The sequence below is a fragment of the Eulemur rufifrons genome, chromosome 8 (genome assembly GCF_041146395.1).
Source record: "Eulemur rufifrons isolate Redbay chromosome 8, OSU_ERuf_1, whole genome shotgun sequence".
Lineage (NCBI taxonomy): Eukaryota > Metazoa > Chordata > Mammalia > Primates > Lemuridae > Eulemur > Eulemur rufifrons.
Window position 1 is genome coordinate 85,661,338 of NC_090990.1, and position 22,358 is coordinate 85,683,695.

Below are 22,358 nucleotides of genomic sequence, written 5' to 3' on the forward strand. Positions count from 1 at the left end.
ATCTAAATTTTAATAAATTGGATTGCTTAAAATAAGATACAATTTAAAGTGGCAATAGTCTTGATGTATATATTATCAGTGATTCCTGTTTGAACTTTTATAGGAATCCATGGGAAAGAGCTATGATGGGAGAGCTTATGTTATCACTGGCATGTGGAACCCCAATGCACCGATATTTCTGGCACTTAATGAGGAAACCCCAAAAGGTGACTTTTCTTTAAAAAATCCCTTTTCATTTGCTTTAAATTTTATATTATGAACAATGTTGTCATGTTTTTAAAAAATTTTGACACTCATTTAAAATGAAGATATTCTTTTTATTTAGAATTAAAGGTTCCTTTTTATACTTTATGCTACTATGAGAAAACCCCCACTATCCAAAAGAATCCCTCTAAAAGATATATGAATTAATTTAATTAGATTATGTAGAAAGCATTTGGGCTTTGTTTTTCATATATCACCATAGAATTGTTTTAGCTGGGGGGAATGATGGAGGAATATGAAAGATAATGATGAAGCAAATTTTGGAGTTTTGCATATCTTGATTATTATTTTAACTATTTTTAACAGTATAGATTACTTGTATTTTTCATTTAATAATTATTGGTGCCAGTCTTTTGACCTTTGGAATCTTAGTAATATATATTAAAGATTTCATTTGTGGCAAATATTTTTTCCTGTTTTTTTACCTTTTTGTTTTATTTAAAATGTCTAGCATTGAACAGAATTTACAAATGTTAAATAGTCATATTTGTCATTTTTCCATTTTTTATTCTTACTTTATCCAGATATTTCTTAATTGCCTGTGTTTTTTTTTGCCCCTCTATCATCTGCCTTTAAACTAAATTTAAAGTTTTACTTGATGAGTTATATTCTTACCCTAAATGCTTTACTGTCAGTCAAACAATAATTCATGTGTAGAATATAATGGATTAGTTTGTTTTATCTTTAGTTTTAATGTTATTTAGTTTATACCCACAGTAGACTTTTGGCTAAAATACAGGCATCATTAGTGAATACTGAATGGTAATATAATATGTTAATGAAGAATATTAAAGTGATGATTATTCTCTAATTTCCTTAAAAAGAGTATTCACTACTTCTGTAAATTGCATACATTTGATCACACATCAAGCTGTCTAAAAATGAGGACTAAAAAGAGGAAAAAAATTATATAAAATTTAGCTTTTCATGTATTAACAATAAATAATTTTTACACCCACAGTTTATTTCTGGAGACATGTTTGTAAATACCAGCCTGTAACCTTCTTTCTTATAATCATTCAGAAAGAAAACACAAAAATGAGAAACTAAGCCTGTTGATAATTTTGAAGAATAAGAGAGAGGAATTTCAAATATCAAGTTACAAAAGTAGTTTTTACCTGGTTTTAATATAACACATAGTTTAATTTCATTATGCATTTTAATATACATTTGGTCCTCAAATAAAAGAAAATTTACTTAGAATTTATTTGTTCTATTAAAATAAACTTTAATAATATTCTGATCCAAAATAGAATGTGTTGTAAATTTAAAGTCATTTCATCTGCCACATAAAAATGTTGCCCTGATTTTTAAAATGTCCAAATGGTGCCCTTGAAATTACATTTTACTTAGAGAATTCATGAATCAAATAAAGTTTGATTTTTATGGATGAAATTTAGGCCCTGAGAGATGAAGTCTTGGATCTTTCTACTGTACTAAGATCTAGTTGAGTTTTATATTCTGTCTTCTGTTATTCTATCTTACCCCTCTATAATTCTCTGGACTTTAAGGTCCTCTAGATCAGATACATGTCTAGAAAGTCATAGGTTCTCTTGAATCGGCAGGTGTAATACTTGTATTTAGTAAGAATGCAATACATTTTTTGTTGAATTTGATAATATTAATAGAAGTGTAGTTGTGTATAAATGTATGATATTTAAAAAAACCACTATTGAAGGTTCCTTCTTTCTAAGGGTGGGCTTGGTTATTTGGACTTTCGTTTAATTGTGAATGAAATACATTTTAAAAGTATTTAAAAAGCAATTAAGAAATTATAAAGTGATATGAAATGACTAGGCCATAGATTAAAAAAAACCCAATGAATGTCAAGCAGGGTAAATAAAATAAAATGAAATCCATGTTTAGACCCATCATAGTGAAACTGAAGAAAATCAATACACACTAGCCTTGAAGATTCTAGATTCAAATTAAATGAAGTAGACATTTTAAATAATAACTAGAATTTTGACTAATAACACTATACTATTGTTGTCTAAAAGCACCTTTCAGGACTCTGATTTTATATATGTATAAAAATCATATGTAATATATTAATACATGTATACACATATATACGTATATATGAAAACTACACAGAACTATTTCTTTGATGCTTTGATTAATAATTTTCCTGAAGGTTAATATATATTATAAACAATGAGGGTACTGACAAATTTCCAGGGACTACCCTTAAAGGATACAACATGGAAATATCTATATCAATAACATATTACCTATACAAGTTTAACATAGAGAAGGCTGTGCTTCTCTTTTGATTTGACAATTCTTCCCATGCAACTCATAAAACAAACCTAATAATTTCTAGTATGTTTTTTTATAAGATAAAAGGACAAATCTCTGTGTTTTCCAGAGGTTATCTGGAAAATCTGATGGTTTTAGAATAACATTTTATTTTATTTATTTTTATGTCAAGGATCTGATTTTGGGAATGAAAAAAAAATTATCAGATTTGGACATTTGATTAAGATAGGATACTTAGTGCCTGAAATACTTGGTTACATATTTAATAAAAGTGATAATGGGACATTTAAAAATAAATATAGAAGGTAATATGATTGTAAAGAACCTTAATTCTTTCATAAGTGAGGAAACTTCGTTTTCTTAAATAATCAAAGAGTGATAAAGCCACAATAAAACCCGGAAAATTTCTACTACAGATAAACGAGTATACATGACTGTGGCAGTGGATATGGTAGTCACGGAGGTGGTGGAGCCTGTCCGCTTTCTCCTGGAGACAGTAGTTCGTGTGTACCCTGCAAATGAGCGATTTTGGTATTTCAGCAGAAAGACTTTCACAGAGACTTTCTTCATGAGGTTGAAACAGGTAGGACCTTTTTGTTCTTTTCATAAAGTAACACATATTTTTCTTTCTTTCTTTCTGAATGCCCAGATAATTCGTGAAGTAGCAATAAATTTTCTCAGAAAATCAAATAATACTCTAAGTCAACCAAGAGGGTATTTGAGAAATCCACATCTAGGTAACATAAGCTTAAAAACCCACCTAGTGTAAGAATTATGTACTTTTTCCCTTAGAAACCTGTAAAGTGTGAACATAATAGAAGTATTGATTCTGCATATAAAGCAACCTTTGTGCCTTTTATATACAATTACTTGAAACCAAAAAGGCAAGGCACAGAAATATCATATGCGTATAAAGTTATAATAAAACAATTTCCAAGAAATACCTAATTTCCATAGTTATTCCTTCCTGTAATATTAGATAAGCTACATTATACGTACATCTTATTTGACTCATCAGTAAAGTTACAAAATTATTTTAATATTAAATGAACAAAATTAGGGTTTTATGACATCTTTAAATTAGGCAGTATTAGTAGATAAAACATATAATTTTTGTTTTGTAGTAAAGGAAGAAGGTAACAGTGAAAAATAATTTGAATTCTAATAGTGTCAGTTTTTAAAAATCAGGGTAAAATGCTCTATTATGGAAATCCTTTATATGCTGTTTTTCTTAGTACTCCCACTCTCTCAAGTTTTAAAATGCTAGCTGCTTCATACACCATAATATGTGAACTGTAATGAGGTAAAAGCAAGCACCAGCACAGTGAACAAATACAGAAACCACTTATCTATTTTCGTATTAAAAAACTTGTCATGGCTCATTTAGGCTTCATATACTAGATACTTTGAAATGATTGTGGTTTTCATCTTTGATAAAATTATTATAACTGTGGTTTGACTTTTATTACTGTGTGGACTGTTTTTGCAACATATTCTAATGAAGATTATATGAGCAATATTCAAAACTTCAGTCTCCTGAGCATCTTTTAATATTTTGTTATGAGATTTTTCCCCCCTTCCTCCCTCCCTTCCCATCCTTCTGTCCTTCCTTTGATTTTTTGATAGCTGAGTTGTTATTATTATCAAGGGATTCTTCATTTTGAGCCAAAAGATTATTCAGAGTTGCATAATAGTGAATAAAGGAGCTGTATAGAAAGTGGGTTGGCCTTTTTTCCAGTGACAATAAATTATTATGATATAAATTCTACCTCCTAGAGACCTGAGAAAAAGTTAGCTTTTTCCCCTAGTTCTAGTATTCTTGTTCTCCCCCTATTTGTATATAAATATAAAATATATAAAATGTAAAATATATAAAAATCTATCTGATATTATACATATAAAATATAGAGTAGATCTTTATTATCAAATTTTTTTTTAGAATTGCTAATGTTGATGACTTTGAGTGGTAAGTACCATGAGAATTTTCTTAGCAATAACACATTAAAAATGCTACATGAGACCACTTCATATGAATTAAAAAGATTACATTAGATTCACTTGTAATAATCAACCCTATCAAATGTGATTGATTTGAATGAATCTTAATTATGAAGAAGATGTTTTCTAACTTTAGTGCTAAATCTTCTACATTAAAGAAAAAGAATTGAAAGCAATGGAAAATAGACTATTGACTTGTCCACATATGAAGACATACCTACCTTGAGTAGAAATAATTAAAATGAAAAAAATTGAAATCTAGAGTAGTTAAGTGAATTGTGAAAATTCATACGAGTAATTATTGTGAGAGCTGAGACTACAACTACTTACCTTAAACCAGACTATGCTGCTGTAAGGCCAGACTAGCTTCTTCCTGCAATTCCAGAGACTGGGTTGGTTTGTGGTCATTGATGGTAATCTGGGGATGTTGGTTTAGACTAGACAACATTGGTAGAAAGAAGGAATTAGGTGAACATTTAGTGCAATTAAAAGTTACCTTTGAAAATCTGGGTGCAGGTCATTGCTACCTTAACGGATTTAAGGGAGAATAAGTTAATTTCACTTCTGAGTGATTTCCACTTTAGACACCTACAGCTATTTCTTTCATTCTGAGAGTATTGGATTTACGGAATGAACCCAGAACTAGTCCTGTGCCCCTAACAGGATTAGACCAGACTCCTGGGGGCAACATCAAGCTAGATGGGATTCCCTGTTCCAAATTATTTTTTCTTGGAAGTTTTCCTATTCTCAAGTATAGCAGGACTTTTATCTGTGGGCAGGGGGAATACATGATAGTGTAATTTGTTCCTGATTGGTGTCCACTCAGAGCAAAATGGGATTTTCATTTCATTTATTTCTGCTTACAGTGAGCAAGGACAGCATTTAACAAGCTAACTGAAACTGTAGAGTTTGGGAAAATTGTCCGGAGAAAGGCATTTGACCTGAGGCCTAACAGAGGAGTAGAATTAATTAGATAGAAGTAGTAAACAGCAAGTGTAAATGCCCTGAGAGCTAGAAAGACTGGGAGCTCAATAGTTGATGATGAACAAAGGCTAGTTTCCTGATCAGGTGAGACTTTGCAGTCCATGTTAAGGGTTCTTTTATAAATCAACTTTATTGAAGTATAGTTAGCACACAATAAAATGTACCCATTTTAATTGTACATTTTGATGAGTTTTGATAAATTTATACACCTGAATAAGAACCACCAAAATTAAGATATACAATATTCCCATCACTTTTGAAGGTTGCCTATCCCAGCCAATCTTCCCCATTCTCAACCTCAGGCAACAACTGATCTGCTTTCTGTCATTATAGATTAGGTTTGTTTTTCTAGCATTTCATATACAGCAACCGGAATCCTACACTTCTTTTGTGTGAAGGCTTCTTTCATGTAACAATGTCTTTGAGAGTCATCCATGTTGTATGTCAGTTGTTCATTCTTTTTATTGTTGAATGTTATTACTTTCTATGGACATGCTATGATTTGTTCATTCATCTGTTGAAAATTTGAGTTTTTTTCACTTTTCAGCTAGTATGATTAAAGCTGCTGTGTATGTGTCTTTGTGTGCACATAAGTTTTCATTTCTTTTGAGTAGATACCTAGAAATGGAATTGGTATGTGGTATGATAAGTAGAAACTGCCAAACAGCTTTGTTCTTCTTTTTCAAGATTGCTTTGGCTGTTGAGTTCCATATGAATTTTAAGATTGCCTTTACTATTTCTGTGAAAAATGCCATTGGGATTTTGATAGGGATTGCATTAATTCTTCTTTAAATGTTTGGTGGAATTCAGCAGTGAAGCCCTCAGGTCCTGGCCTTTGTTAGGAGACTTTATTACTAATTCAGTCTCCTTAATCTTTGTTGCTCTGTTCAGATTTTCTGTTTCTTCATGATTCAGTCTTAGTAGCTTGTTTGTAGGAATTTATCCTTGTCTTCCAGGTTAACCAATTTTTTGGCATATAATTATTCATAATAGTCTCTTACGATCCATTGTATTTCTGTGGTATCAGTTGTAATGTCTCCTGTTACATTTAAGATTTTGAGTACTTTCTCTTTTCTTCTTGGTTAGTCTAGCCAACAGTTTGTCAATTTTATCATTTCAGAAAACCAACTCTTAGGTTTTTTATCTTTTCTGTTGGTTTTATATTCTCTATTTCATTTATTTCTACTCTAGAGTGTACTATTTTTTTCCTTCTGCTAACTTTGGGTTTAGTTTTTTTTTTTTTTTTTTTTTTTCCCCTAGTTCCTTGAGATGTAAAATTAGGTTGCTTGGAGCTTTCTTTTTTCTTAATGTAGGCATTTATCACTATAAACTTTCCTCTCAGAACTGCTTTTTCTGCATACGATAAGTTTTGGTGTGTTGTGTTTCTGTTTTATTTTGTCTCAGATATTTTTTGATTTCCTTTATGACCCATTGATTGCTCAGGAGTATGTTTTTTTTTTTTTTTTTTTTTTTTGAGACAGAGTCTCGCTTTGTTGCCCAGGCTAGAGTGAGTGCCGTGGCGTCAGCCCAGCTCACAGCAACCTCAAACTCCTGGGCTTAAGCGATCCTACTGTCTCAGCCTCCCGAGTAGCTGGGACTACAGGCATGCGCCACCATGCCCGGCTAATTTTTTGTATATATATATTTTAGTTGTCCATATAATTTCTTTCTATTTTTAGTAGAGACGGGGTCTCGCTCTTGCTCAGGCTGGTCTCGAACTCCTGACCTCGAGCGATCCACCCGCCTCGGCCTCCCAGAGTGCTAGGATTACAGGCGTGAGCCACCACGCCCGGCCAGGAGTATGTTCTTTAGTTTATGTATATTTCTGAATTTTTCCAATTTTCCTCCTGTATTAATTTTTAGTTTTATAGTATTGTAGTCAGAAAAGATACTTGATATGATTTTAATCTTCTTGAAAATGTTAAGACTATTTTGTGTCTTAATATATGATTTATTCTAAAGAATTTACCGTGTACGTGTGAGAAGAATGCGTATTTTGCTCTTGTTGGATAGAATGTTCTTTATATGTCCGTTAGGTCCATTTGGTCTGAAGTGTTGTTCAAATCTGCTATTTCTTTGCTGATTTTCTATCTGCATGATCTATCAACTCTTGAGAGTGTGGTACTGAAGTGTCCTTAATTATTGTGTTGCCATTTATTTCTTTTCTTTTTTTTTTTTTTTTTTTTTGAGACAAGAGTCTCACTTTGTTGCCTGGGCTAGAGTGAGTGCCGTGGCGTCAGCCTAGCTCACAGCAACCTCAAACTCCTGAGCTCAAGCGATCCTCCTGCCTCAGCCTCCCGAGTGGCTGGGACTACAGACATGCACCACCATGCCCGGCTAATTTTTTCTCTATATATTTTTAGTTGGCCATATAATTTCTTTCTATTTTTAGTAGAGACAGGGTCTCGCTCTTGCTTAGGCTGGTCTCGAACTCCTGACCTCGAGCGATCCACCCGCCTCGGCCTCCCAGAGTGCTAGGATTACAGGCGTGAGCCACCGCGCCCGGCCCCATTTATTTCTTATTTCAGTTCTCTTAATATTTGGTTTATATATCCAGGTGATCTCATGTTAGGTGCATAAATATTTACAGTTATATCTTATTGATGAATTGATCATTTTATCATTATATAATGATCTTCTTTGTCTCTTATGACGGTTTTTGACTTAAAGCCTAGTTTGTCTGATTCAAATATGGCCACCTTGTTCTATTCAGGTTACCATTTGCATAGAATTATCTTTTTCTATCTCTTCTCCTTCCCTCTGTGTGTATCCTTAAAGCTAAAATGAGTCTGTTGTAGATAGTATATTGTTGGATCTTATTTTTGTGTTCATTTAGCCACTCTATATCTTTTGATTTGATAGTTTAATCTATTTGTGTTTAAAGTAATTATTGGTAGATGAGGACTTATTATTGTCATTTTATTAATTTTTTTCTCACTGTTTTGTAGTTCCTTTGTTCCTTTCTTTCTTTTCTGCTGTTTTTATAATTTGATGACTTTTTGTGGTGGTATGCTTTAATTCCTTTCTAGTAATCTTTTTTAAAAAATATTTCTACAGCATAAAAGGATCTATTACTCTTTTGTATATCTACTACAGGTGTTTGCTTTGCACTTACCATGAGGCTTACATAAAACATCGTATAATTATTATGTCTTATTTTAAGCTGATGACAACTTAACTGTACTAGTATATAAAAATGCTATACTTTTACTCCCCCTTCATATTTTTGATGTTATTGATGTTATAGTTTACATCTTTTTTTATGTACGCATTTACAAATTATCATAACTATAGTTATTTTTATTTTAATAATAATTATTATTTTGGGGGGGACAGAGTCTCACTGTCACCCTGGCTAGAGTATATGGCGTCATCATAGGTCACTGCAACCTCAAACTCCTGGGTTTAAGCAATCCTTCTGCCTCAGTCTCCTGAGGAGCTGGGACTACAGGTGCACACTACCATGCCTGGCTAATTTTTCTATTTTTTGTAGAGATGGGGTCTTGCTCTCGCTCAGTCTGGCCTTGAACTCCTGAGCTCAATCAATCCTCATGCCTTGGCCGTCCAGAGTGCTAGGATTACAGGAATGAGCTACTGCACCCATCCTAGAATTCTCTAATATATTGTTACAGTGATACATACATCACTTTTAACTCTAGTGTAAAAGTTAAAAAACTATGTGTTCTTGTCCTGATGATTCCGTCAGTGTTCCCTCCTGAGACAAAACAGAAGCAGCCTCCTGGGAAGTGCCCTAGAATATTGGGAAAGTTGGATGTTCTCTTTTTTGGTCCACTGGAGAAACCTCAGGCCCAGCGGATCCTTCTTGCTATGATGCTGTGCTGGCCTGGAGTAGTAGCAAGACAATCAAACTGAAACTGCTCCTCTTATCTTTCTATATTACTTTTTTCAGTTTTGTGCTTTTGGGATTTTTGTAGAGGTGTTTTTATATGTGAATAGTTGTTAGCTGGTATTTCTATGAGGAGGACTAGAGCTGGGGACCTCCTATTCTGATATCTTGCTGGTATATAGCCCCACCCCCAGAACCCACATGTATTTGATAGTACTGTAAGTTGTATTTTTTTAATTTCAATTTTTGATTATTTCTAAAGTATAGAAGGATAATTGATTTTTTTGTATATTAGCCTTACTTCCTGCAATCTTGCTAAATCCACTTACTAGTTTTGATAGTTTTTCTAGATTCTCAAGGCTTTTTATATATATGATCATGTTGTCTGCAAATAAAGACAGTTTTACAGCCTTGTGTCCAATCTGAATGCCTGTAATTTCTATCCCTTGCCTTGCTGAGTTTTTTTCCCACGAACTGTGTTGGATTTCTGTCAGATGTTTTTTCTACATCTATTGAGGTTTTTCCCTTTTTTTTCTTATTAATAAGTTGAATTCCATTGATTGAGTTTTTGAAATGTTAAACTAACCTCGAATTCTCTAGGATAAGTCCCCCTTGTTCATGATGGTATTCTTTTTATTAATATATATCTGTTGTGATGGTATTCTTTTTATATAAAGCTCTATTTGATTTAGTTATATTTTGCTAATGATTTTTATGTCCATTTTCATGAGGGATATTGGTCTGTAGTTTTCATGTAATATCTTTGTTGGGTTTTAGTATTAGTGTAAGGTCTTCAAAAAATGAGTTGAAAATTGTTTCTCAATTTTCTGGAAGAATTTTTATAAGATTTGTATTATTTCTTCCTTAAGTTGGACAGAATTCACCAGGGAAGCCATCTAGGGCCTATAGATTACTTTGAAAGCCTTTTAATTATGAATTTAATTTCTTTAATAGATATTGAATTATTCTATTTTTTTATTTCTTGAGTTGGTGGTTTGTGTCTTTCAAGGAATTTTAAAATTTTATTTAGGATGTTTAATTTATTGCTCAAAAGTTTGCCTCATTTTCTTTTTAATGTCTTTAGGATCTGTGGGATCTTCTTTTATTCCTGATAGTGGTGGCTTATATGTTCTTTCTTGTTTTTTTTAATCAGCCTGGTAGAAGTCTATTAACTTTATTGACTTTTTTCCTCGCTAAAGAACCAAGTTTGGGTTCATTGATTTCCCTATTTCTTTTCTGTTTTCTCTTCTGTTTATTCCCTTTGGTATCTTATTTTTTTTCCTGCTTTGGGTTTCACTTGTTTTCCTAACTTCCTGATGTGAAAATTAGATCATTCATTTTTGTACTGTTTTTTTCCTAATCTTTTTGCATTTCTAACATTACAGCCTTCTTTCTAACCACTGCTTTACCATAAATCTTGACAATAGTCTGTGTTCATTTTCATTGTATTTGAAATATGTTCCAATTTGTCTTGTGATTTCTTTTGTGTCCTATGGGTTGTTTAGAAGCATATTTGATTTCCCAATATTTGTAGATTTTTCAGTTATTTTTCTGCTATTGACTTCTGATTTCATTTTATTTTGGTCACAGAATATGCTATGTATGATTTGAATCCTTTTAAGTTGTTTAAACTTATTTTATGTCTCAGCATATGGTCTATCTTGGTGAATTTTCCATAAGTATTTGTAAGGAATGTGTATTCTGCGGCTATGTGTGGAATATCCTATAAATGTCAAATAGGTTAAGCTTCATAATATAATTTTCCTGTGATCTTTATTTAGTAGATCAACAACGACTTCTATGATTATTACTATAGGCAATAGTGGTCATAGCCACTACTACTTATAGAGAGTCTAAGCACTTTATATGGATTCACTTATGTAATCGTCAGTACAACTTTATTGAGGTATAAGTATCATTATTTTCCCCATTTTCCACATAAGTACTTTAGGCACGGGAAAGTTATTAGATGGTGGAGCAGGAGTTGAACCTAAGCTGTTCAACCTTAAAACTCACCCTTGTAAAATGTTTATGGCATATGGAAAATTATGTTAGTCTAATACTAAAATTGGGATTTTTTTTTTCTGAAAGCTTTTTTTGTGAGTACTAGTTATTTTTGTTGTATTATTGTATTACTTCAACTTGTCTTTTCTTTACTTGCACCATCTTTGACTGCTGACATCACTATTTAAATTAGTTATACATTATATGAAGAGTTTATAAAGAAAATCTAAGGACTTGTAACATTGGAAATGTTGGCAGTGTACCTACCCTTACTCCTTCAGAAAACAGACTCTTCACTGCTAAAATTCAATGATGTATGATGCTGATCTAGGAGGAGCACTCTGCTTATACAGACTTATTTGAAAACTGTGCCAAAAAGATTTCTGCTCTAAAAGCCTTTCTAAACTAATGAACATCTGGTATTTTCCTATTAGATTCTGATTCCATTAGCTTAAAGCTTTGCTACCTGTTAAAATGTCAAAATCCCTAGGAAATAGACCATAATAACTTTTACTAGTTATATTGTCCTTATTATTAATGACTTTTATAATATTTTCCTCCTTCGGCTAGGTTGTCTTAGGGGTCAGAGTAAAGAAATGGAGAGGGCATTCCTGCTTGAATTGAAGTGTCACTATATTGTGGAGGAAGGCCAAAGTCCTGTATCACTTACTTTATAGTTTTGCTGAAATGCCAGTATTCATTTTAGAAATGATTTTCAGTGCTTAGTTTAGTTATTAAATATTTATCGAATACCTAAAATGTGATAGACATTATGCTAGGTATTGAGGGCACATGAATAAATAATGTGTATTCTCTCTCCTTAAGGAGTGAAGAATATAGTGGTAAAATATTACAATACTAGATGATATATGCAATAATAGAAGTATATACATAGTGCAAAAGTGGTACTCCCTACTCACCCTTATCACGTTGGGTTTAAGTCAGACTTTTTGGATTTGTATGTAGCTTAACCAGCTGTATATTTCCCAGCTGTATCTTGTTAGGCAAATCATTCATCTCTGAAGTGGGGATTATAATTATGCCAGCTCAAAGGGTTTTCATGATGAATAAATGTTAATTCATGTAAGGCCCTTAGAACAGTGCTTGTCACCTGGTAAACACTCAGTAAATGTTAGCTATTATTATAAAGTAAAAGGTATCCTAATACTTTGGATTTGTCCCCAGCATCTCTTTTGTCCCCAGTTGCCCTGGGGGCTGGGGAGGGGGGGGTTCCCATTCAATCCTAAATCAACTGCATTCTGACATCTGTCCCACTATTCTGAAATTGTCCAAGTCTTAGAGTCAAAGATCATTATTATTATTAATATTAATTGACTGCCTACTTGTTTGTCTTCTGTCTAGTCTGCATTCTTTTTCTACAGAGTCCTTTATATCCTCAGACTAACATAAATGAATAAATCATTCTGGTGGTAAGGTCAGGCTTTTGAAGTGTGACAAGGCCGAGAAGGTAATTTCAGTCAGAAGCAATAGTTGAATAAATCCATAAAGCTCTGATGCACATTGGTATGTTCAGGATTTGTAGGAAATCAGGTACTGTTGAAACATCAAAGGGTGGGTACTCTGAGTAGGTAGGTCATTACCATGCTCAAGAATTTAGAGACTTTATCCTCAGGTGGGGATCTAAAGCTTTTAACATTTGAATGACACTAGAGTTATAATTGAGAAAGTTCACTGTGACAGAAGTGAAAAGGGTGTTGAGACTGGAGGCGGAGCTGGAACCCATTCTATTAAGTGAAGTATCCCAAGAATGGAAAAACAAGCACCACATGTACTCACCAGCAAACTGGTTTCCCTGAGTGCACATTTGGGATTAACACCAATTGGGTATTGGACAGAGGTCGGGGCTGGGTGGAAGGGATGGGTGTACACCTACTTAATGAGTGCGATGCGCACTGCCTGGGGAATGGACACGATTGAAGTTCTGACTGGGGGGGATGGGGTGGGGGGAGGGGAGAAGTGCACACCTACATGATAAGAGTGATGTGCACTGTCTAGGGAATGGACACAACTAAAGCTCAGACTCGGGGGGATGGGGAGGCATGGGCAATGTATGTAGCCTGATCTTTTGTACCCCCTTAATGAGCTGAAAAACAAACAAAAAAAAAAATTAAAAAAAAAAAAAAAGCATCTATCCCTTTCCCCAGTTGTCATTAGAATGAAAAATGATAAGGCATGCAAAGTGTTTGGAATAGTGTCTAGTAGGAAATAAGAATGCAATAAATGTTAGCTATATTGTTGTTCAAAAAAAAAAATATATAAAGTAAGAAGGCTATTGTGGCCAAGACAAGAAATGACAATGGCTTGAAGAAAGGCAGTGGTAGTGGGGATGGTAGAAAAGATGAATTTAGAGGTGTTAGGGACGTAAAAATAAAAAAGATTTGGTGTTTGATTTCAGGTGAGGTTGAGGGAAAACAAGACTGCAAAGATTATTTTCAGGTGGCCAGGTGGGTGTTGATCCTCTTCATTAAGATAGAGTTCCAGAAAGAAAAGTTTTGAGGTGATGAAAGATAGTGGAGTTTTGGGTAAGTGGAATTTAACATTCCTGTGAGACTCTCAGGTAGAGATGTTTAGTAGGCAGTTGGATATTTTATCCTAAGCTTGGGGAATAAAGATTTTAAAAGTGGTCATTGCTTTAGAATGGTGAATAGTAGTGGATGAAATCACAAGAGTCCAAGTGTTGAATGTGGAGTGAAGGCCAAAGATGGAGCCCTGGGAAATGCAGACATTTAAAAGATTGGTAGAGGAGGAGGATTGAGCCAAGTAAATGTAGAAGAATAAGCTTCACAAGGACATGAGGTCAGGAAAGGCTAGAGAGGAAATAGTTTACAGCAGAAGAGAATGCCTGCAGCATCAGTGACTGCAGGGAGATTAATTAGGGATTTGACTGGTATATAAGAAACAATGATCTTAGACTCTAAGACTTGGACAATTTCAGAGTAGTGGGACAGAAGTCAGATTGCACTTGATTTAGGATTGAATGGGAGCTCCCCCTCCCCAGGTCCCCAGGGCGACTGGGGACATAAGAGATACTAGGGACAAATCCAAAGTATTAGGATACCATTTACTTTATTTTATATAATATTACACTTTTGAGATAATTTACTTCCTCTCTGTACTTTTTGTTAGTTTATACTACTGAACGAGCACCCCATTAAAACATGGAGTCAAGTGCCAAGAACCTGTTCTTGCTAACAGTTATAGGAATGGCATAACAGATATTTTAAAAATTAACCAGTTTATTTCTGTAGATCTGTTGTAATTAAGAAATCATGCATCACAATATTTTCTTTTTTTATTTATTGAGTGACTTTGAAAATAGCAACAAGAGACAATTTTGCAAGTTTTGTTGTTCCCAACTTAATGTGCTTATCCTGTCAGTTCAAAGTGATTTTTTAATGACAGGCTTAAATATAATTATTACCCAAAAATATAATTCATATTGGAAGTACTTATACCTTTGTAGTGATAACAGCTATCACTACTCTAATAAATTGTTAAAGAGATGATTTAGTGAATTATTATTTCTTCCTTTTCCTATTACTGGAAATGTCATGCATCTCATCATCCATAAGGTATTGGGTAGCAGGATTCTTTGATAGGAAATTGATTGGAATACAATCTTTGTAATAGTGTTTTTGTTTTGCTTTGTTTCACTTTGCATAATTTTTAAAATTGTGGAATAATTGTATATTCTCCTGGTAATATAGTCAGCAATAACTAGAAGCTAGGAACATTTAGGTACTACTACTTATTTTTAATTTTGCACTATATTGTACTAAAGTGGGTTGTAGGGGAGAAAAAATTTCTTTTCTCACTATCCCTAGGTTCATGGCTAAGACCACTGTAACAAAAGACACATTAACATGAGAAAAATATACAAATTTATTTAATATAAGTTGTACATGACATAGGAGCCATCATATAATAAATGAAGACCCAAAGAAACAGGGAAAACTCTATTTTTATGCTTAGGTTTGAGGAAGAGTGGACAGTCATACAGAAGTATAATTGGACAAAAGGGGGTATAATCTAATGGTAATAAACTGGGGGCAACTTAGCAAGGTCTGTTCATATTCTTCATGTCATATTCTTCACTGTGGCTTTGAGGCTAGGGATGTTGCTTTCCTCTCGGTATAGGAAGGGTACCTCTGGAATGAAGGTTTTATGACCTATTTCTGGGGACGGTTGGCTTAAGTTTTATGGCTTATGTCAAGGGAAAAGAGGCAAGGGGAAGGTGAGAATGACTTCGTATGTCTGTTGTTTTCTTAAATGCCAAGGTACCATATTTTGGAGTAGCATGTCCTAAACTCTATCAGATCTTATGAGCCTACATCAAAGAAAATAAACTGAATATAGCAGTATGTCCTTCAGGCACTAAAGTGAAAATAGGTGGTTTATTATAGGCTTTCATCAAAAACTTGTGTAACTGTTAGGTGAATGAATAGGATTGATTCTGAAAAATTAGCATTTAAAAATCTGAAATTGTAAACCAAAAATGAGAGAATCCATAGTTACATATACTCTTTCGCAATGTATTTAAAAATTAATATGCCATTTTTTAAGTAAAGCAAGATGGCAAGCATAGTGACTAGGGATCCCTTCATTCATCCCTTCATTAAATGTGAGCATTTTTCTCCCTTGTTTTTCTTTTGTGGAGTTTAAGAAAGCACTACCAAGTGGCCTACAAGTGAGGCATAACCTGCTTATCTAAAGACTTTTGTTCTTTTAGCGTGTTCAAACTTTAACAAATAAAAACAATAGGCTTATTACCACTTATTTGCGTATGAGACATCTGTTTGGGTATGATGGGAGAAGGAGCAACATATTTTATATTTAATGGTGACATTCTAAGTTTCATAGTCAGACGAATTTTCTTAAGGTCCAGAGAATATTCTTGCTTTTAAAACTATAGTATTACTCTTATAATACTTGTTCAACATTTTGAAATCTGGTTGTTCTTCATTAAATGTGGTGTTCTTCATGAAAATATTTTCTACTTTGTGCTGGTGCTAAAATGTAGTAAAAATTGATGACAGCAAAGATATTTTAGACATGAAGGAGCTTGGAAAATACAACATGTCAGCGAACTCAGTGATCTTTTATTTCCTAATTAGGCATCTATAAGAATAGAGAGTGTCAGGAAAAATAAGAGCAGATGACTAGATGAAGTTATTGTAAAATAGACTTCAGTTCTTAAGGGGTCAGCTGAGTCAGCAGCAAGTGAAAACATGTAGGAGTTGGTTCTTGAATTCTTGCTCATTTGGGGATAGGTGATAAACTACAAAGAACAATTTGAGGTAATTATAGAAAAAAACGCAATATTATGAAGGAAGAAATGCTTATGTAACATTCAGTTTGAAGAAAATCTTAAATAATTTTATTTATATGAGATCAGTTTAGGAAACCCATAACATTTTGAGGCCAGCATAGCATATTTTAATGCACATTGACATTTCTTGAGATAGAAAACATATGTTGTAGAATTGGTAATTCTAAATAATTTCTATTAGCACATCTCATGATGAGAAAATTTTCTGAAAAATTATTGCTGTTTATTGTGGAGAATTTTTAACGCTAATAAAAAATTAAGTTATTTATTTAGTATTTAGTTATTGGAACATCCATCCTGAAAAGACATACTGAATTTCACATTCGATTGAAAAGGAATCATCTACTCTCATTTATACATGTAGTGAGTATATTTTGGATTTAGTACATGAAATAAGTTTTTTGAATTTGTATATAAAATAAGTATGTCAGATAAGGCTGGTTCTCAATAGGTAATAAAAAGTAAGTCCTAGTAGGAGTTACTTTATCTCTCTAATCCTTAGTTTTCATATTATAAAATAAGTGTGGGTTAATAGTATTACTGAAGCTTTTTTCATCTCTAAAATTCCATGACATTTGAATTAGTGAGCTACATATTAATAAAAGAGTTTCAGCATAAATAATTCCATGACTTTTATAGTTAAGTTAATTCAAAAAGTACAGCCTTATTTCCAGTATCTGTGGTACGGTAGTAGCCATGATGAGGGTGTGATGTTTAAAATATAATCCTTACCCAAAGGATCTCTGTGTCACCTCATATTAAGAAGGAAATTTATAAAAATTACCACTATACAAGGAAGTGTATCATAAATGCGAAATGAAAAGAATACACACAATGCTATGGTGCTTTAGAAAAGGGACGGATCACCACAGTAGAATGACGCAAGGTGGCATTTAAAAGAAGCCCCTTTGAGGAAATATGTGAGTCATTTTCAGGGAGCCCTGCAGAAATTAAGAGCAGAGTATCTGTCTAGCATATAAGATAATGACTGTGTTATCACTTTGTAGACTGTATAGTGACACTGGAAGGTGAGTCATAATATTGCTGATTTGATTCTGATATTAGGCATGAGGCTAGATCCCCATTCTGCCATTTGGTAGTCGTGCCTGTGAGCCTCAGCTTCGTCATGTGTAAAACGGAGATGATAATAGCTACCACACAGAGTTGTTTGCTCATTTACTCATTCAGTAGCATTTAAGTGTCACTCTGTGACAAATTACTTTTGTAGACGTTGGGGAATAAACAAGTGAATGCTACAGACGAGATCCTTGCTTCATGGAGCCTACGCTTTCTACCTTAAGCAGGATATGTGGGGGACGCAGGCAAACAGATGGCAAAATAGCAGGGAGTAGTATGATACCATCATCGTATGATGAGTGGCTAGATACTTTAGAATAGGCAGTCAAGGAAGGCCTCCCTGAGGAAGTGACATTTAATGTCTGAGATCTGAATGACAAGAAGGAACCCACTGTATGAAGGTCCAGGAAAAGACCCTTCAAAGGAACAGCTAATACAAAAATCCTAAGATGCAGACAGGCTTGGGTTGTCAGGATTGAATGCTTGCTGTCTTTATTATTACTACCATTGTAATAATCTGTGCAGGAAGATTTCCAGGGTAGCACTAGTATAGGATGTGGAAGCCACCTTTGCATCTTAGTTATTCCTGAATGTTACTTGTCTGTTGTACCACAGGTTAGACTATCATGCCTTACGGTGTTATATCAACTAACAGCACAAAACAATAACAAATAGTAACACTTCTGTGGCACTTTCTGTGTGTTGAGCATTGTTCTAATACTCAGCTTTTGTGTCTGGCTTGGAATAGGATTTGGATTCAGAAAACAGAGAAGTTTCAAGAAACAAAAGAGGAGGGAGAATTTGAATGAATTGAGAGGAGTCATAATCCTAAAGAGACAGAATTAAGACTGCAGGTGACATGTTAAGGGGGAGGAAAAGCTTTTCTCTTGATAAATCTGTTCTCCAAATACCATTTTCCTATGTTTTGTTTTTAGGCGAGGGATAGTTTGCAGCAAGGAGGCTTGCCTGTAAGAAAAGGATAGGCTCCAGGTCAGGACAGGAGGTCATAATGGCCTTATCTGTTCTTAGAAGATCCTGTAATCCTATGACTTGACCTTCACCACAGGAAAGTGAGCCACTTTTCCAGTCTTCTCCAAAAGAACATGAGAGTCAGGCTGGAGGTAGAAGTAGTTATCTGTTTTTATACCTTTTTCCAACCACAGTGTACTATACAGTTTTGGGCACTGTGCTAACCATGGGTTTATTGTTAAAACATCAAATGTATTCTTGCCCTCTCCTCCAGATCTCTTCTTTGATTTTGGATGCCTTGACATCCCTCTAAGTTGGAGACAAAGGTTTTTTTTGTCCACTATGTAGAGTTAAAAAGCATAAAAGGAAAATTCCCTTTTGAAGGTGCATGTTGATTTAAACCTATTTAAATCAAAGTCTAATCATTCAGTAAATAACCAAGAGTAACTGAATAATAACTGTTCTAATTGTAGAAAGATGAAAATTAACAAGGCTGTGGAGTACTTACAAGGCTGTGGGAAAATAAAAGCCTGTGGAAGGCAATTTTTTTTTGGCTAACTTAGCATTCTGATTAACATTGGCTTTCTTTACTGTCACCTGTGCAGAGACAAATAGAGCTGCTTGGAAATGTCTTTTTTTTTTTTGGTCCCCCTACTTGATTGTATACATCTGCAGCTTGGTGAGAATATCTGATTCTGTTATATGGTTTCTTTTTTTTTTTTCCCCAGGCATGAAAACCAACTCTATTTGTATACATTTGAACTTAATTTACTTCTCTAGCCCCTGTTTTATCCAATGAGAGATTTGATCTACTCATTTCTAAGTTTAAAAATCAGGCCAATCCAATAATTGCTTGGTCCAGTTCAATAATGTAAACTTAGTCCATCCTTGTTCAAAATGCTCTGTGTTCAGGGCTCAGCCCCTTCCTCTTCTGCCTCGGGGTGGTACCTGAGATTTAAGGGAGTTAGGCACATTGTCAGATCTTGGCTCATGGAGAGGTGTGAGGTCCAGGACTGTCCTTTGGCCATGCTGGGCTTTGCTAAGATGCAGCCCACCTCACCACTCCCTCAATGGGGGGTGCTTGTTCCCTACTGCCACAACCACCCCCATGTGCCCGTTAGATTGGTGCCAGTGATTCTTCCATTTTCCCTGGAATTCTCAAAGAATGTATAGTTGAACTTATTTATGATTTTTATTGTTCTTTAATTCACTAAATTCAGCACATATCTTTATTAATACCTTCCTGTTGCTTTCATTGGCTATTTATCCATCCCATTCCCCAGCTTCTTGAGTTACATCTTCATGGCATTTAACTTTCTTCTTTATCATTTTTTAATTAAAAAATTTAAGGCTATAAATGTTACTCTGAATACGGTATTTGTCACATTGTATAGATTGGAATTTATTGTTTTCCAACCACTATTACTTCTAAGGAGATTATAATTGAATTTTTAATTTCATTCTTGACCCTTGCATTAATTCAGAAATTTTACTTTTCAATTTCCAAGGGAGTAGATTTTTGTTGTTGCTTTTGTTACTGTTTGTATCAATGTCTGTGATGGTTACATTAAAAACATATGTTTATACAATTTCCACTTTTAGGAATCTGTGAAGGTTCTTCATGGAGATTTTATAATTTCATATTTTTATAAATGTTCCATGGACAGTGAAAAAAAAGTTTGTACTGGATTTGATATTGCAAATACAGAGTCATCCCTCGGTATCTGCAGGGTACTGGTTCCAGGGTCTCCGTGGATTCCACAGTCTGTGGATGTTCAAGTCCTGCGGTTGGCCCTGCGTAACCGGCAGATAAGGAAAGTCAGCCTTTTGTATCCAATAGTTCTGCATTCCATGAAAACTGTTTTTTTGTTTTGTTTTGTTTTGTTTTATTTCATCTTATTGTTATGGGGGATACAGAATTGCAGGTTACATACGTTGCCCATGTACCGCCTTTCCCCCCAAGTCAGAGCTCCAGGCGTGTCCGTTCCCCAGGTAGTGCGCGTTGCACCCATCATGTAGGTATATGTCCCTCCTCCCCCACCCCCCCTTCCCGAGTCAGCACCTGCAAGTGTTACCATTCCCCAAATGGTGTGCAATGCACTTATTGTGTAGGCATACCCTCATCCCCTCCCCCACCCCCCACCTCAGTCTGATATCCGATTGGTGTCGTTCCTAGATGTGTATTTAGGTGATGATCAGGGAAACCAATTTTCTGGTGAGTACATGTGATGCTTGTTTTTCCATTCTTGGGATACTTCACTTAATATAATGGGCTCCAACTCTCTCCAGGAGAACCATAGAGATGTCGTATCTTCATTATTCCTTATAGCTGAGTAATATTCCATGGTATACATATACCACAGCTTACTAATCCAATCATGTATTGATGGGCATTTGGGTTGTTTCCACATCTTTGCGATTGTGAATTGTGCTGCTATAAACATTCGGGTACATGTGTCTTTGTTACAGAATGACCTTTTTTCCTTTGGGTATATGCCCAGTAATGGGATTGCTGGGTCAAATGGCAGGGCTACTTGAATCTGTTTAAGATACCTCCATAATGCTTTCCACAGGGGTTGCACTAGTTTGCAGTCCCACCAGCAGTGTATTAGTGTCCCTGTCTCTCCACACCCACGCCAACATGTGTTGTTTTGGGTTTTTTTGATAAAGGCCATTCTCATTGGGGTTAAGTGATATCTCATTGTGGTTTTGATTTGCATTTCTCTGATGATTAGGGATGTTGAGCATTTTTTCATATGTTTGTTAGCCATTCTTATATCTTCTTTCGAGAAGTTTCTATTCATGTCATTTGCCCACTTTTTGGTTTCTATATACATTTTTGTTAAAAACAAGAGGTCTTGTAGGCAATGGTTCTCAATTCAGCTTTGTATCATAATCACTTGTGACTCTTTATTTTTAATTTAATTTTAAAAATTTATATAAATTTATGGGGTAGAAGTGTTATTTTGCTACATGGATAGATTGCATAGTGGTGAAGTCTGGGCTTTTAGGGCATCTACCACTCAAATAATGTATATTGTACTCATTAAATAATTCCTCATCGGGTACCATCTACCCATCCCCTCGCCCTTCTGAGTCTCCACTGTCTATCATTTTACACTTTATGTCCATGTGTGCATGTTATTTAGCTCCCACTTGTAAGTGAGAGCATGTAATATTTGTCTTTCTGTGTCTGAGTTGTTTGCTTAAGATAATGGCCTCCAGTGCCATCATGTTGCTGCAAAAGATAGGATTTCATTCTCTTTATGGCTGAGTAGTATTCCATTGTGTATACATACTACATTTTCACTATCCAATCCTTGGTTGATGGACACTTAACTTCATTCCATATCTTTGCTATTGTGAGTAGTGCTGTGATAAACATGCGTGCAGGTATCTTTTTGATATCATGATTTCTTTTCCTGGGTAGAGATAACCGCAGTAGGATTGCTGGATCAAATGATAGTTCTATTTTTAGTTCTTTGAGAAATCTCCATATGGTTTTCCATAGAGGTTATACTAATTTACATTCCCACCAACAATGTATAAGTGTTCCTTTTTTCCCACATCCTTGCCAGTATCTGTTATTTTTTGCCTTTTTAA

The 22,358-nt window shown here is 34.4% G+C and overlaps 1 protein-coding gene across 1 annotated transcript in view; it reads left to right on the plus strand.

Annotated features, from left to right (window-relative positions):
* RABGAP1L (RAB GTPase activating protein 1 like) overlaps window positions 1-22,358 on the plus strand; it is a 654,847-nt gene that overhangs the window by 121,457 nt on the left and 511,032 nt on the right. Inside the window, exons 10-11 of the mRNA XM_069480240.1 lie at window positions 104-206; window positions 2,943-3,109. Coding sequence (XP_069336341.1) covers window positions 104-206; window positions 2,943-3,109 — 270 coding nt within the window. The remainder of the gene's footprint in view (window positions 1-103; window positions 207-2,942; window positions 3,110-22,358) is intronic.